The sequence below is a fragment of the Apium graveolens genome, unplaced genomic scaffold (assembly GCF_009905375.1).
Source record: "Apium graveolens cultivar Ventura unplaced genomic scaffold, ASM990537v1 ctg7878, whole genome shotgun sequence".
Lineage (NCBI taxonomy): Eukaryota > Viridiplantae > Streptophyta > Magnoliopsida > Apiales > Apiaceae > Apium > Apium graveolens.
The window spans coordinates 1-12,378 of record NW_027420702.1 but is presented as its reverse complement, the minus strand read 5'-3'; the positions used below and the strand labels follow the sequence as shown (position 1 = coordinate 12,378).

Here is a 12,378-nt window from a genome sequence, read left to right as displayed (position 1 = left end):
ATGGGCTTCGTCAAGCCCCTCGAGCGTGGTATGCTCGTCTCAACCAGTACCTTCTCACACTCGATTTTGTTAAATGCCCATATGAGCATGCTGTATATACTCAGAAGGATGGAGCTCATTCTCTAGTTGTTGGTGTCTATGTCGAAGACTTATTAGTTACTGGCTCATCTCTGTCACACATTGCCAAATTCAAGGGGGAAATGAATCGTGAATTTGACATGTCTGACTTAGGGCTGCTGTCTTACTATTTGGGGTTGGAAGTTACTCAAGACAAGGAGTTTATTGAACTCAGGCAGTCGACTTATGCGCAGAAGGTGCTCGAATAGGCAGGCATGGCAGAATGTAATAGTGTGAGATATCCTATGGAGCACAAGATACAATTACATGCTGACAGCTCGGGTGAAGTTGTAAATCCTACGCAGTTTAAAAGCATTATAGGCGGGCTCAGATACCTAGTGAATACAAGACCTGATATTGCTTATTCTATAGGGATTGTTAGCAGGTTTATGGAAAGGCCTACACAGCTGCACATGAACGCAGTTAAAAGGATTTGTCGATATCTGAAGGGAACGCTACAGTACGGACTAATCTACACAAAAGGCCAAGGAAATTATATACTTTCGGGTTTTTCGGATAGTGACTTAGGAGGGAGTATGGATGACCGAAAGAGTACGGGAGGAATGGCTTTCTATCTTGATGAGAATTTAATTACTTGGGTGTCACAAAAACAACGGTGTGTTGCACTCTCTTCGTGTGAGGCTGAGTTTATGGCGGCTACGGCGGCTGCCTGCCAGGCGATTTGGTTGCAGCGGGTACTGAGTCATATCATGGGCATCAAGGTTGCTCCTGTCACATTGTACATTGATAATAGGTCAGCTGTGGACTTGGCACGTAATCCAGTTTTCTATGGACGAAGCAAGCATATTGACTTGCGCTATCACTTCATCCGTGATTGTGTTGAACAAGGATTGATAATTATAAGACATGTCCGCACGAATGAACAACGAACTGACATCCTAACGAAGGCATTGGCAATATCCAAGTTTGAGAAGATGCGTCAGTTGCTTGGTGTCAGAAAGCTGGAGAATGTTTAGATTAAAGGGGAGTTATGTTGGGCTTGGGCTTAATCTACACATATTTATTTGAGTTTATGTTATTGAATAAAAAGTCTCGATTATTGTAGTTGGTTATAGTAGTGTCCCGCAAGTTTAGGATCAAAATAAGTGAGAGATAAATTAGGATCAATTATCCTAGTTAATAGCACAATTCCTTAATGATATAAAGTATAAGAATATAAGATATAGATATAAAATTACCCATTTTTCCTTTGTAATATCATTATTATTAATTTTAGTACACATATTATATATGGTGCTGGATTGACCCGTTGTGAGGTACTACATGTTTATAGTGTCATAAGTTAATCTCACAGTAATAATGATGTATTGGTCTTTTGACTTGAAATCATTATATTTCTATACGAGAATTAATATACTTTGATACTATTGAAAGTTATCCTTGACCGGGTAATAATAAAAGTAGAGATTGGGTACATTATGAATCGTATGAGAAATATGAATGATCTAGATGGGATTTAGCCCTCATGTATTAAAGGAGTGATATTATTGGCCCTTGATTGAGTAAGACTATAAAATGCATGGTCGTGCTCAAATACTGATTTGTTTAATAGTTTACTCATTGATCAAGGAAAGAAGGATTGAACGTTAACGGAGGATGACACAATGCATGCCTCGAGTTTGATCTATAATATAAGGCTAAAGGGATTATATTACATTGTACATTATTCACGAAAGGTTTAATTGATCACTGATTAAATAATTAATACTTGGGTAACAATGATGTATTACTAGATGCCGCTCATTGTTTATGATTTGAAATTAGATTTAAAATTGTTGCCAACGTAACAATAACCTAAAGGGTCGCACAAAGAATGATTGAAGGATTATTTAATTTAAATTCGGACTTAAATAAAATGTAAGTATTTCGAATTATTTGTTATTAATTAAGTGTGACTTAATTAATTAAATAAATAGGAAATTCGAATTTAATATTGCATGACCAATTTTTTAGATATATTATGTTATGTTATTCAGCACTGCATGTTTCATCGATAAATTATTTATTTCTTTGAAGTTGCTTTTATGTCTTTGGTTTCTTTTATGCACACATTATTTACTTTCAAGTTCTATCTAGTTTTGTGATTTTTATGGTCATTCCGGCTTATATTTGATTATCTAGATATGGTGATGGTATGTAGTTAGTGATGCCACTGGTTATTGTGATGGTGGATACGTGGTGAAAAGTGGTCGCTAAGTAGTCGTTCCTGTGATATTTAAATATTTGGAATTTGTGACAGTTTGATTTTAGTAAGTGTGTATGATTGTGATAATATTCTTAAATCAGGTGGTTTACATATAGTTTTTGGTATTGGCATGATATTGAGTGGAAAGAAATGGATGGAAAAAGTGGTCATGCAATGATTTGAACTTTGAATGTAGTTATTTTTTAAAATAAATTTATTATCTACGTAATGATATTGGTGGCTAAAGTTCATGGTTGTATGTGGTAGTGGATGGTTGTGGGCAATCGTTGTTCAAGTAGAAAAGAGATGATTGTGGTTTATGAAAATTTGGATAGAATTAAAGAGTTGTGGAAAATGAATATAAATCATATATTGGATTAATATACATAGATATGTATGACTGGCTGGAATTAAATTTTATTATTTATTAATTAAGTGTTCTCATTGAAATATGAATATCTCTCAATAAATATATCCTAATATGTTAGAATCTTATAAGACGTTTTAATCTTAGAAGACGTTTTAATCGAGGATATCTTTCTTTTGTGACTAAATATCTCCTAAGATAGTATCTTACAATCTTAGTCAAATCCCACCATATTTCTTTTTTGACTAAATATATCCTAATATCTCCTAATATCTTACTATCTTAGAAGACATTTTAATTTTTAAACATCCATGGATTTCATTGAATAAATTCAAAATCAAAATCGATCTTTGAAACATATATGCTCACAATCTCAATTTTATTATACCCCTAAATTTCATATAAATACACAATTATGTATTAGTTTCATACATGTTTAATACGTTTAAAGGATAATATAGAATTTTAGTCAAATATTAAGATCTTTCTTTTTTGACCCAATATATCATAATATCTTAATATTCTAAAAGACGTTTTAATTTCCATGATGTCCATGGATTTTACTAAATTAAGTCAAAGTCAAAAATCCAAATTGAATCTTTGTAATCTAGCATATCCTGTCAATTCCAATTTATTATACCCCTAAATTTCATATAAATAAGGCATATGTATTAGTTTCAACATGTCAATGTCTTAAAAAAACATCTCCATTTTCATTCATGGATAAATCTCATACATGTCTCCGCTAAATTATAGACAATGCAGAACCCATATCTGGCGATGCAAGGAGTAGATGAAGCTGATATCGAACTAAGAATCCTGAGATGTGATGTTATCATCAAATCACATCAGTCACACACTGTTCCTAGGATGGGCTATCCTGCGGCATATGCATCTTTCAAGATTAAGCCTCGAAATTTTCCAGGAAATGCTGTGGTTATTGTTTCACATACGCAATTGGAGAATCGGAAGGGGAACTCACAACTTGCAGGCTGGAAGGAAAAACTGAATCGGGACGTACGGACTATTGAGTTAGAGTTAAATATATTTAGCAAGGTGTTTAACGAGCATGGATTTGAATGTCCGCAGATCAGAGGATCAACAAAAGAAGAAAAAGTCTTGAGCGGTAAAAACTTCGAGAAAGTTATTAAGGGGCTTGAAGTCATCACTTTATTCAAGCTCTACCAAAGATGTTAAACTTAAGCATATGCTAGAATGTTTTACGAATTATGTATGATTTGAATTAATGGTACTCTAATATTATAATATTTTTGTGAACTGATGTATTATACATAATAGTACAATACTAGTATTTTATGATTTTATAAATTTAAAATTAATTGATATTAGATGTTACTAATAATTAGTTACACTAAAACTTGAGTTCATTACTTTTTTATCACAATAATGAATTATTTGATTGATGGCAACGAGAAGTTATTGATAAATATATTTAGAAGTTGTGCGAATAATAATAAGAAATTACGACGAACATGAACATAAACTTTTTGTGGGACACATTTTTGATGTGTTTGGTCATATTAAATTAATGAATGATATTGTTAGATAATTTATCATAAATACTATATTGAGGAACACCGATAGAAAAATTTGAATGATGATTTTATAATATCTATGTATTATATTATACATTTCATGCATGATTAATTAATAATATAAAATATAATTGTAATACAATTTTTATGATAATATTCATTTCAATATTTTTAAAATTAAAAAGTAACTAATGTGATACACGGTATTGGTGTTACAGTTTTCTTCAACATTAGCTTTATCGCTATTGTAACACTAATTGAGAGCGGTAACAATAGAATAACAATTTTTTAACTAATGTAACGTTGCTTGTAACACTGACATTATAGTATCCCACTTATGGCATATTGGTAGTAGCTTTAAGAGCAACAACATGAACATGTGCAACTTGATAAGAGATATTTTTTGTCGATAATCTCCAAGAATTGGTACATTCATGTTATCTTAATATCTTCAATTCAACATCAAGGCAAGATGAGAGAATCGAAATATATAAGCTTTAGAGGCTTTGATCATAGATTTTAGAATTGTTGGGCTTTTGCTGAGAAGGCCTAAGTCCACATTAATATGATATTGTCCACTCTAGGCGAGCCCGCACGGATTTGTTTTTGGGCACCTCCCAAAAGGCCTCATACTAATGCAGTTATCTGGCTGCTTATATTCTAGTCATCTGCCCCTCCCACAAATGATGTGGGATAACTCCTGACAATCTCACCCTTCAAATATCGAGCCCAGCACCTGTCGATTTTTCCTGCTGATTGTGTGATCTGGATCCCCCTTGACCCATACTGGAATTCTTTTAGCTTTCTGCCTCCCCCTTGGCCCATACTGGAAGTTCCACCTGCCTTTTCCTTGAGCCCATATGGGGTTAGCCCATCTGCCTTTCCCTAGGCCTATCTGGGATTCCGTCTGAGATTGTTTTGGACCGTTACAACCTCAAGCTCTAATACCACTTGTTGGGCTTTTACTGAGCAGGTCTAACTCCATATTAGTATGATATTTTCCACTCTGGGCCGAGCCTGCACCGATTTGTTTTTGGGCACCTCCCAAAAGGCCTCATACTAATGGAGTTATTTGGCTGCTTATATTCTAGTTATCTGCCACTCCCATAAATGATGTGGGACAATTTCTAATAAGAATCTCATCTATATTACCTGCAATATCATTATCATCATCAATATTATCATCAATATCACTAGGATGTGGCATGCTTGTCAAGATCATCATCATGAGAGAAATGTTATACTATACCCTTAAATTTTTAGTCAACTTTAGATTTGGAAATTCTTTATCCTAATATGTAGCTGAAACAGAAAGACCTTTAATTCTCTTTATTATTTTAAAGCGATCTCATCACTTCTCACACATATATCACTTTTCAAAAGCAATATTTAAGGCACTAGAAGTCCCTGACTTCTCTCTCAAGTCTACCTCTCATTTTTCCAGCATAAAAGACGGCCTCTCAGTTTCTTAATTTTTCACTAATTGTTTCCCACATTCCCACTTGAAAGGCTCAAATCACTACCAAATGAAAAAATTAGAGAGGGCCGGAAAGAGGTCAGTCATATAAATAAGGGTATCCTCACACAAGGGTCTATTTTTAGCCATACTAGAATATAAAATAATAGTACTAATTAAATATGTACCTTCAAAAGAAGAATCCATATGAATGGATATTAGAGGAGTTACAAGAATAACACTAGCATTCTTCTTTGCATCAACCACTTCAACCTTAAGATCAAGAAATATTGAAGTGTCAGCATATGCAGCATCATCTGGAGTCGTAGTGGTGCCTTCATCAAGACTTTGACCTGATCATTCTTGTGGGGCATGAAGCTTATATAACCCTTTAAGCTGAGAGTTCTTGTTGGCTTATCGCAAATATTGAATCATTCAATATTGCATCGAACTCAGCTATATGCTCCTGATGAGCTTCTTTATCCTTTGTGTGCGGTACAATATTAAATTCCATTTTTTCAGAACCTCCTTGAGCAGTGTCAGGGAATTGTCCTTCCAGTAGTAGTGTGTGAACCTTCACTTTGAGAAGGTGGTTCTTTTGTGACAAGGTCATTAACGCCTGTTGAATCCCTTTGAGATTCAACTTCTTGTGTGCTGTAACCTTTTGTGAAGATTGATACCTTGATTTATTTCTGTAATATACAATTTTATCTTCTGTTTTCGTTTTCAAATTGTCAGTACCGGCTTGACCAGTATCAAGACTAGATAATGACTTAGCTGATGACTTGTCAAGAATTCCACCAACATCAGGAATAGAGGCATCTCTATATTGGCCTTGTTTAGAGGAATAGCTCACAACTTGCAGGCCGACAGGAAAAACTGGATCGAGATGTACGGACTCTTAACTTAGAGTAAAATATTGTTAGCTTTGGCAAGGTGATTAACGAGCATGGATTTGAATGTAGCAGATGAGAGGATCATCCACAGAAGAAGAAGTCTTGAGTGGTGAAGAGTTGGAGAAATTTATTAAGGGGCTTGAAGTCATCACTTCATTCAAGCTCTACCAAAAATGATAAACTTAAGCATATGTTAGAAAGTTTTACTTATTATGTATGATTTGAATAAATGGTACTCTAATATTATAAATATTTTTGTGAATGTGATGTATATTATACATAATAGTACAATACTATTATTTTATAATTTTATAAATATGAAATTAATTGATATTGGATATTACTATTTGTAATAATTAGTTTCCCTAAAACTTGAGTTCATTAATCTTTTTATCACAAAAAAAATGAATTACTTGATTGATGGCAACGAGAAGTTAGTGATAAATATATTTAGAAGTTGTGTAAATAAAAATGAGAAATTATTGCGAACAGGAAAATAAACTTTTTGTGGGACACATTTTTGATGTGTTTGGTCATATAAAATTAATGAATGATATTGTTAGATAATTTATCATAAATACTATATTGAGGAACACAAATAGAAAATTTTGAATGATAAATTAATAATATATATGTATTATATTATACTTTTCATGCATGATTAATTAATTATACAAAATATAATTTTAATACAAGTTTTATGAAAATATATTCATTTCAATTTTTCAAAATTAAAAAGTAACTAATGTGATACACGGTATTGGTGTTACATTTTTCTGCAACATTAGCTTTATCGCTATTGTAACACTAATTGAGAGGTGTTACTATAGAACAATAATTTGTTAACTAATGTTAAGCTTTTAACACTTGCATTATAGTAGCCCATTTATAGCATAGTGGTAGTAGCATCTAGAATAGTTTGCATATCTGGATTTGAAAGTGCATTGGGAGTCAGATCAGCATGAACATGTACAACTTGATAAGAGATATTTTCACTCGACAATCTCCATGAATTGTTCCATTCATGTTGTCTTAATATCTTCAATACAACATCAAGGCAAGATGAGAGAATCGAAATATATAAGCTTTAGAGGCTTTGATCATAGATTTTAGAATTGTTGGGCTTTTGCTGAGTAGGCCTAACTCCACATTAGTATGATATTGTCCGCTCTGGGCCGATCCCGAACGAATTTGTTTTGGGCACCTCCCAAAAGGGCTCATACTAATAGATTTATCTAACTACTTATATTCTAGTCATCTGCCCCTCCCACAAACAATATGGTACAACTCCCAATAATCTCCCCCTTCACACATCGGGCCCGACACCTGTCTTCTGGCTTTCTGCCTCCCCATTGGCCCATACTGGAAGGTCCACCTGCCTTTTCCTTAAGCCTATATTGGGTTAGCCCATCTGTCTTTCCCTAGGCCTATTTGGGAGCCCTTCTGAGATTGTTATGGACCGTTACAACTTGAAGCTCTGATACCACTTGTTGGGCTTTTGCTGAGCAGGCCTAACTCCATATTGGTATGATGTTGTCTGCTCTGGGCCGCGCCCGCACTTATTTGTTTTTGGGTACCTCCCAAAAGATCTCATAATAATAGAGTTATGTGGATGCTTATATTCTAGTCATCTGCCCCTCCCACAAATGATGTGGGACAACTTCTAATAAGAATCTCATCTATATTACCTGCAACATCATTATCATCACCATTATTATCAGCAACATCACTAGGATGTGGCATGCATGTCAGGATCATCATCATGAGAGAACTGTTCTACTACACCCTTAAGTTTTAGGTCAACTTTAGATTTGACAATTTTCTTATCCTGATGTGTAGATGAAATAGAAAGACCCTTAAATCTATTTATTATTTTAAAACAATCTCATCATTTCTCACACATATATCACTTTTCAATAGCAATATTTAAGGCACTAAAAGTCCCAGACTTCGCTCTCAAGTCTACCTCTCATTTTTCCAGCATAAAAGACGATCTCTCAGTTTCTTAATTTTTCACTAATTATTTTCCCAAACTCCCACTTTAAAGGCTCAAATCACTCCCAAATGAAGAAATAAGATAGGGCCAGAAAGAGTGGTCTACAGTTATATAAATAGGGGTATCCTCACACAAGGGTCTATTTTTAGTCATAATAGCAGATAAAATAATAGTACTAATTAGATATGTACCTTCAACAGAAGAATCCATATGAATGGATATTAGAGGAGTTACAAGAATAACAATAGTATTCTTCTTTGCAGCAACCATTTCAACCTTAGGATCAAGAAATATTGAAGTGTTAGCATATGCAGCATCATCGGGAGTCGTAGTGGTGCATTCATCAAGACTTTGACTTGATCGTTCTTGTAGGGCATGACGCTTTGAAGCTTCTTCAACCCTTTGAACTAAGGGTTCTTTTTGGGTTATCGTAAATATTGAATCATTCAATAAAGTATCAAACTCAGCTCTATGATCGTGATGAGCTTCTTTATCCTTTGTGTGTGGTATAATATCAAATTCCACTTATTCAGAACCTCCTTCAGCAGTGTCATGGAATTGTCCTTCCAATAGCAGTGTGTGAACCTTCACTTTGAGAAGGTGGGTCTTATGTGATAAGGTCATTAGCACCCGTTGAATCCCTTTGAGATTCAACTTCTTGTGTGTTGTAACCTTTCTGTGGAGATTGATATCTTGATTTCTTTCTGTAATATACAACTTTATCTTTTGTCTTCCTTTTCAAATTGTCAATACCAGGTTGACCAGCATCAAGACTAGATATTGACTTGTCAAGAATTCCACCAACATCAGGAATAGAAGCATCTTTATCTGTATTGGCCTCCTTTAGAGGAATAGCTGATGATTCATGTTCTATATAAAAGTAGACTGTGTAGGAGAGTAATGTATAGTCATTTGCACCTTGAGCAATATCCTTTTCCTCTTTGACAAAAGTCCAGATGCAGTGACCTCCTTACTTGCGTCATTATCTGCAACTTTATTAATATTTAGCTTTGAATTTAGAGTTGTAGTGTCATCTTCATCAGAATCTGACTTAACAGTCATTCTCAATGCCGTTATTTTCTTCTATTTTACAAAATAAGCTTCTTGTGTCAGGAACATGGTTGGAAAGAAGTGACAAGAGAAGCGTCAAGATTTGTTGCCACATACTGAGTAAAGTTTTCTTTGGAAAAAATGCTTGACCTCCACAAGAATCACAACCTTTCATGTAATTTATTTTCTTCCCTACTCTCATTATCTTGAATGTCATTATTAGTAATTTTGAACATAAGTAGCCATTCATCATCAACGGTATGAATAACCAATTTGCAGAGACACTAGAAGAGTATCAAAGTTAAATACATTGCTGACAAAGCATCTAATAATACAGTCAAAATAGAAATTCTGCATTTCCTAAGCTTGGTTCTGAACAGTTCTCTCATCTTGGAAAACTCATAACTGTACATCAATATCCTGAGATAAAATAGGACCTCAGTAGAATGATATAAGGAGATTTGTCAACTAGAATAGGTAGCTATAGAGCTGCTTGAATCACTTCAGGGGTGATTTCATACCTCCTATTGCCATTGTGAAAAAAGATACTACCTTTTTTCTTATGTACTTTTTTGTGTCCCAAATCCGCATAGCATCTAATAGTGGGGTTAGTTAAGGCAAAATCAATGTTGCTTTTTTCAAGAAAATCTTGAATGACGTGAAAATTAGGATGGATTTCATTGTGATCATGATGTGCTTTGAAGTTGTTTGGGCCGATTTCATGATTATGTTGAAAGTAAGGTTTTGTTGAAGAAGCTTGAAAGGCATGTAGAGACACTAGTATTTGTCATTGTTGAGAATTAGAGTTCTAGTTTAGTTTACGAGAGGGGAGAAACGATTTGTGTATAAAAACTGATGTGGGAATATTATTAGTTTTATAAAAACTAACATGATTTTAGACAGTCTATAGACAAACAAAACAAGCGACTTGATGTGATTTGTGAGAATAATTGGCGGTGCTAGTTTCTTGTAATCATAGTTAATTTATTAATGTATATCTACAATAGACAATAGACTTGTATACTACGCCTAGAAATACGCAACTGTGTGCATAATTATCTCACATGAATTAGAATCGTTTCCGCATAATTATCTCACATGCATTAGAATAGTTTCTTTAGAAACAAAATAATTAAAATTTCTTCACTTAACTCATAAAATCATGTGATATCAAAGAGATATTAGTATTTATTTTTAGAACAAATACTGAATTTGAATGGTTTATATATATTATTGATGTGTCATAAGGATTACACAATACTTTTAGAATTTTACTCGATCAGGATTTGACGTGCAATAGGATTTGACCATGTTAGTATTTTATCTACTTTGTCTCACCTGTGCATCAGTATTTGTACTACTTACTACTTTTTATAACTTATCATTTCAAGTTCATTGATTTGGTTTGTGAATGTGACTTCTAATAATGACTTGGCGAAAATGTCTGTCGTTTATTGTTACTTTCATGACATGATCCGTTACAAAATGAAATCTAATATTAATATGCTTTGTCAGGAAATTGGGTACTGGACTTCCTGTTGTGGTAATCATTTGTATTGCCTAGTAAGATAATAATTATTTCAGACCGTTGGATATAATTGTATAGATGAATGGAATAAGTAAGGATGTAAATATGAAACAATTTTATAATTTGTGATATAAAACTGTTACAAACTCATCAGCTAACTAAAATGATACTAGAGATAATCAACAGTTAACCTATTATGCTAAGCTATATTCCCTCATATCTTTATAAGCTTTTTATTCTTATACAGAGCAAAATTAATAAATAATGGAGGTATAAAATATTACAAATGTATTGGTTGTTCTTAATTATAATTAGAAATGGGATTGTAATGTTTGTATTGCAATAAAGAGATTATTATTATGTACAATATATATAGAGGATGTACCCTAGGATTCAAAAAGTAAAATTTAAGAAATATAAACTTGGACTAGTGCACTTCAATTGCACCAAACCACTTCTCCCAAAGCATATATATATAAAAAGATATTAAACAATGGAAGTGTGGACTGACAATCACCCTCCTACTAATTAATTTAAATAAATATTTTTACGTTAAGCCTTTTATATATGTAAGTGACAAAAATTGTAGAGTAGGCTCAAATGGAGAAGTATGTTCTCCAACAAGTTTTGCTTTAAAGTATTACAAAACATAATGCGGAAAATTTTGCATGATAATAATAATTCTCTTAATTAATTAATTCTCTAGCTAAGAGTATTCCACCAGACCAAACTCTGGGTACATAATGATCCAACAAAAACTTTAAACACATTTAATTGTAAGTCACGGTCAATTACATAAAGCAACACTTGAAAGCTACAACAAATTTAGCTTATCCTGCACTAGTCCCCCAACTTGCGCAAACCACTAGTCAAAATCTTCATGGCCTGAATTTGCTTATCCTACCATGCATTTAGTAATTCATGTGAGATTCAGTATGACAAGCAGGAGAACGTGCACACGCATTTGTTCTATGAATTTATCTAATTATGTAATAATATTAGCTGGGGCAGAAATAAAATTTTATATTGCAGAAGTGTACCCTAATTTTGACACTAATCATTTAAGGCATAAAACTTTATTAATAATGGTCTCATGGACGGATGAAGTTGTGTGGATGGGCAAAGGTGTGCCACAACACTAATAAAAGGTCATCTCTCATTTAAAAATCAAATGTGATACTATATATATATATAGATCATTACATT

General features: G+C 33.4%; 1 protein-coding gene across 1 annotated transcript; it reads left to right on the top strand.

Moving 5' to 3' along the window:
- The first annotated feature begins 332 nt into the window (after window positions 1–332).
- On the top strand, window positions 333–1,094 carry LOC141704466 (secreted RxLR effector protein 161-like). The gene has a single exon (XM_074507714.1). The coding sequence runs from the start codon at window positions 333–335 to the stop codon at window positions 1,092–1,094; it is 762 nt and encodes a 253-aa protein (XP_074363815.1).
- The last annotated feature ends 11,284 nt before the right edge of the window (window positions 1,095–12,378 follow it).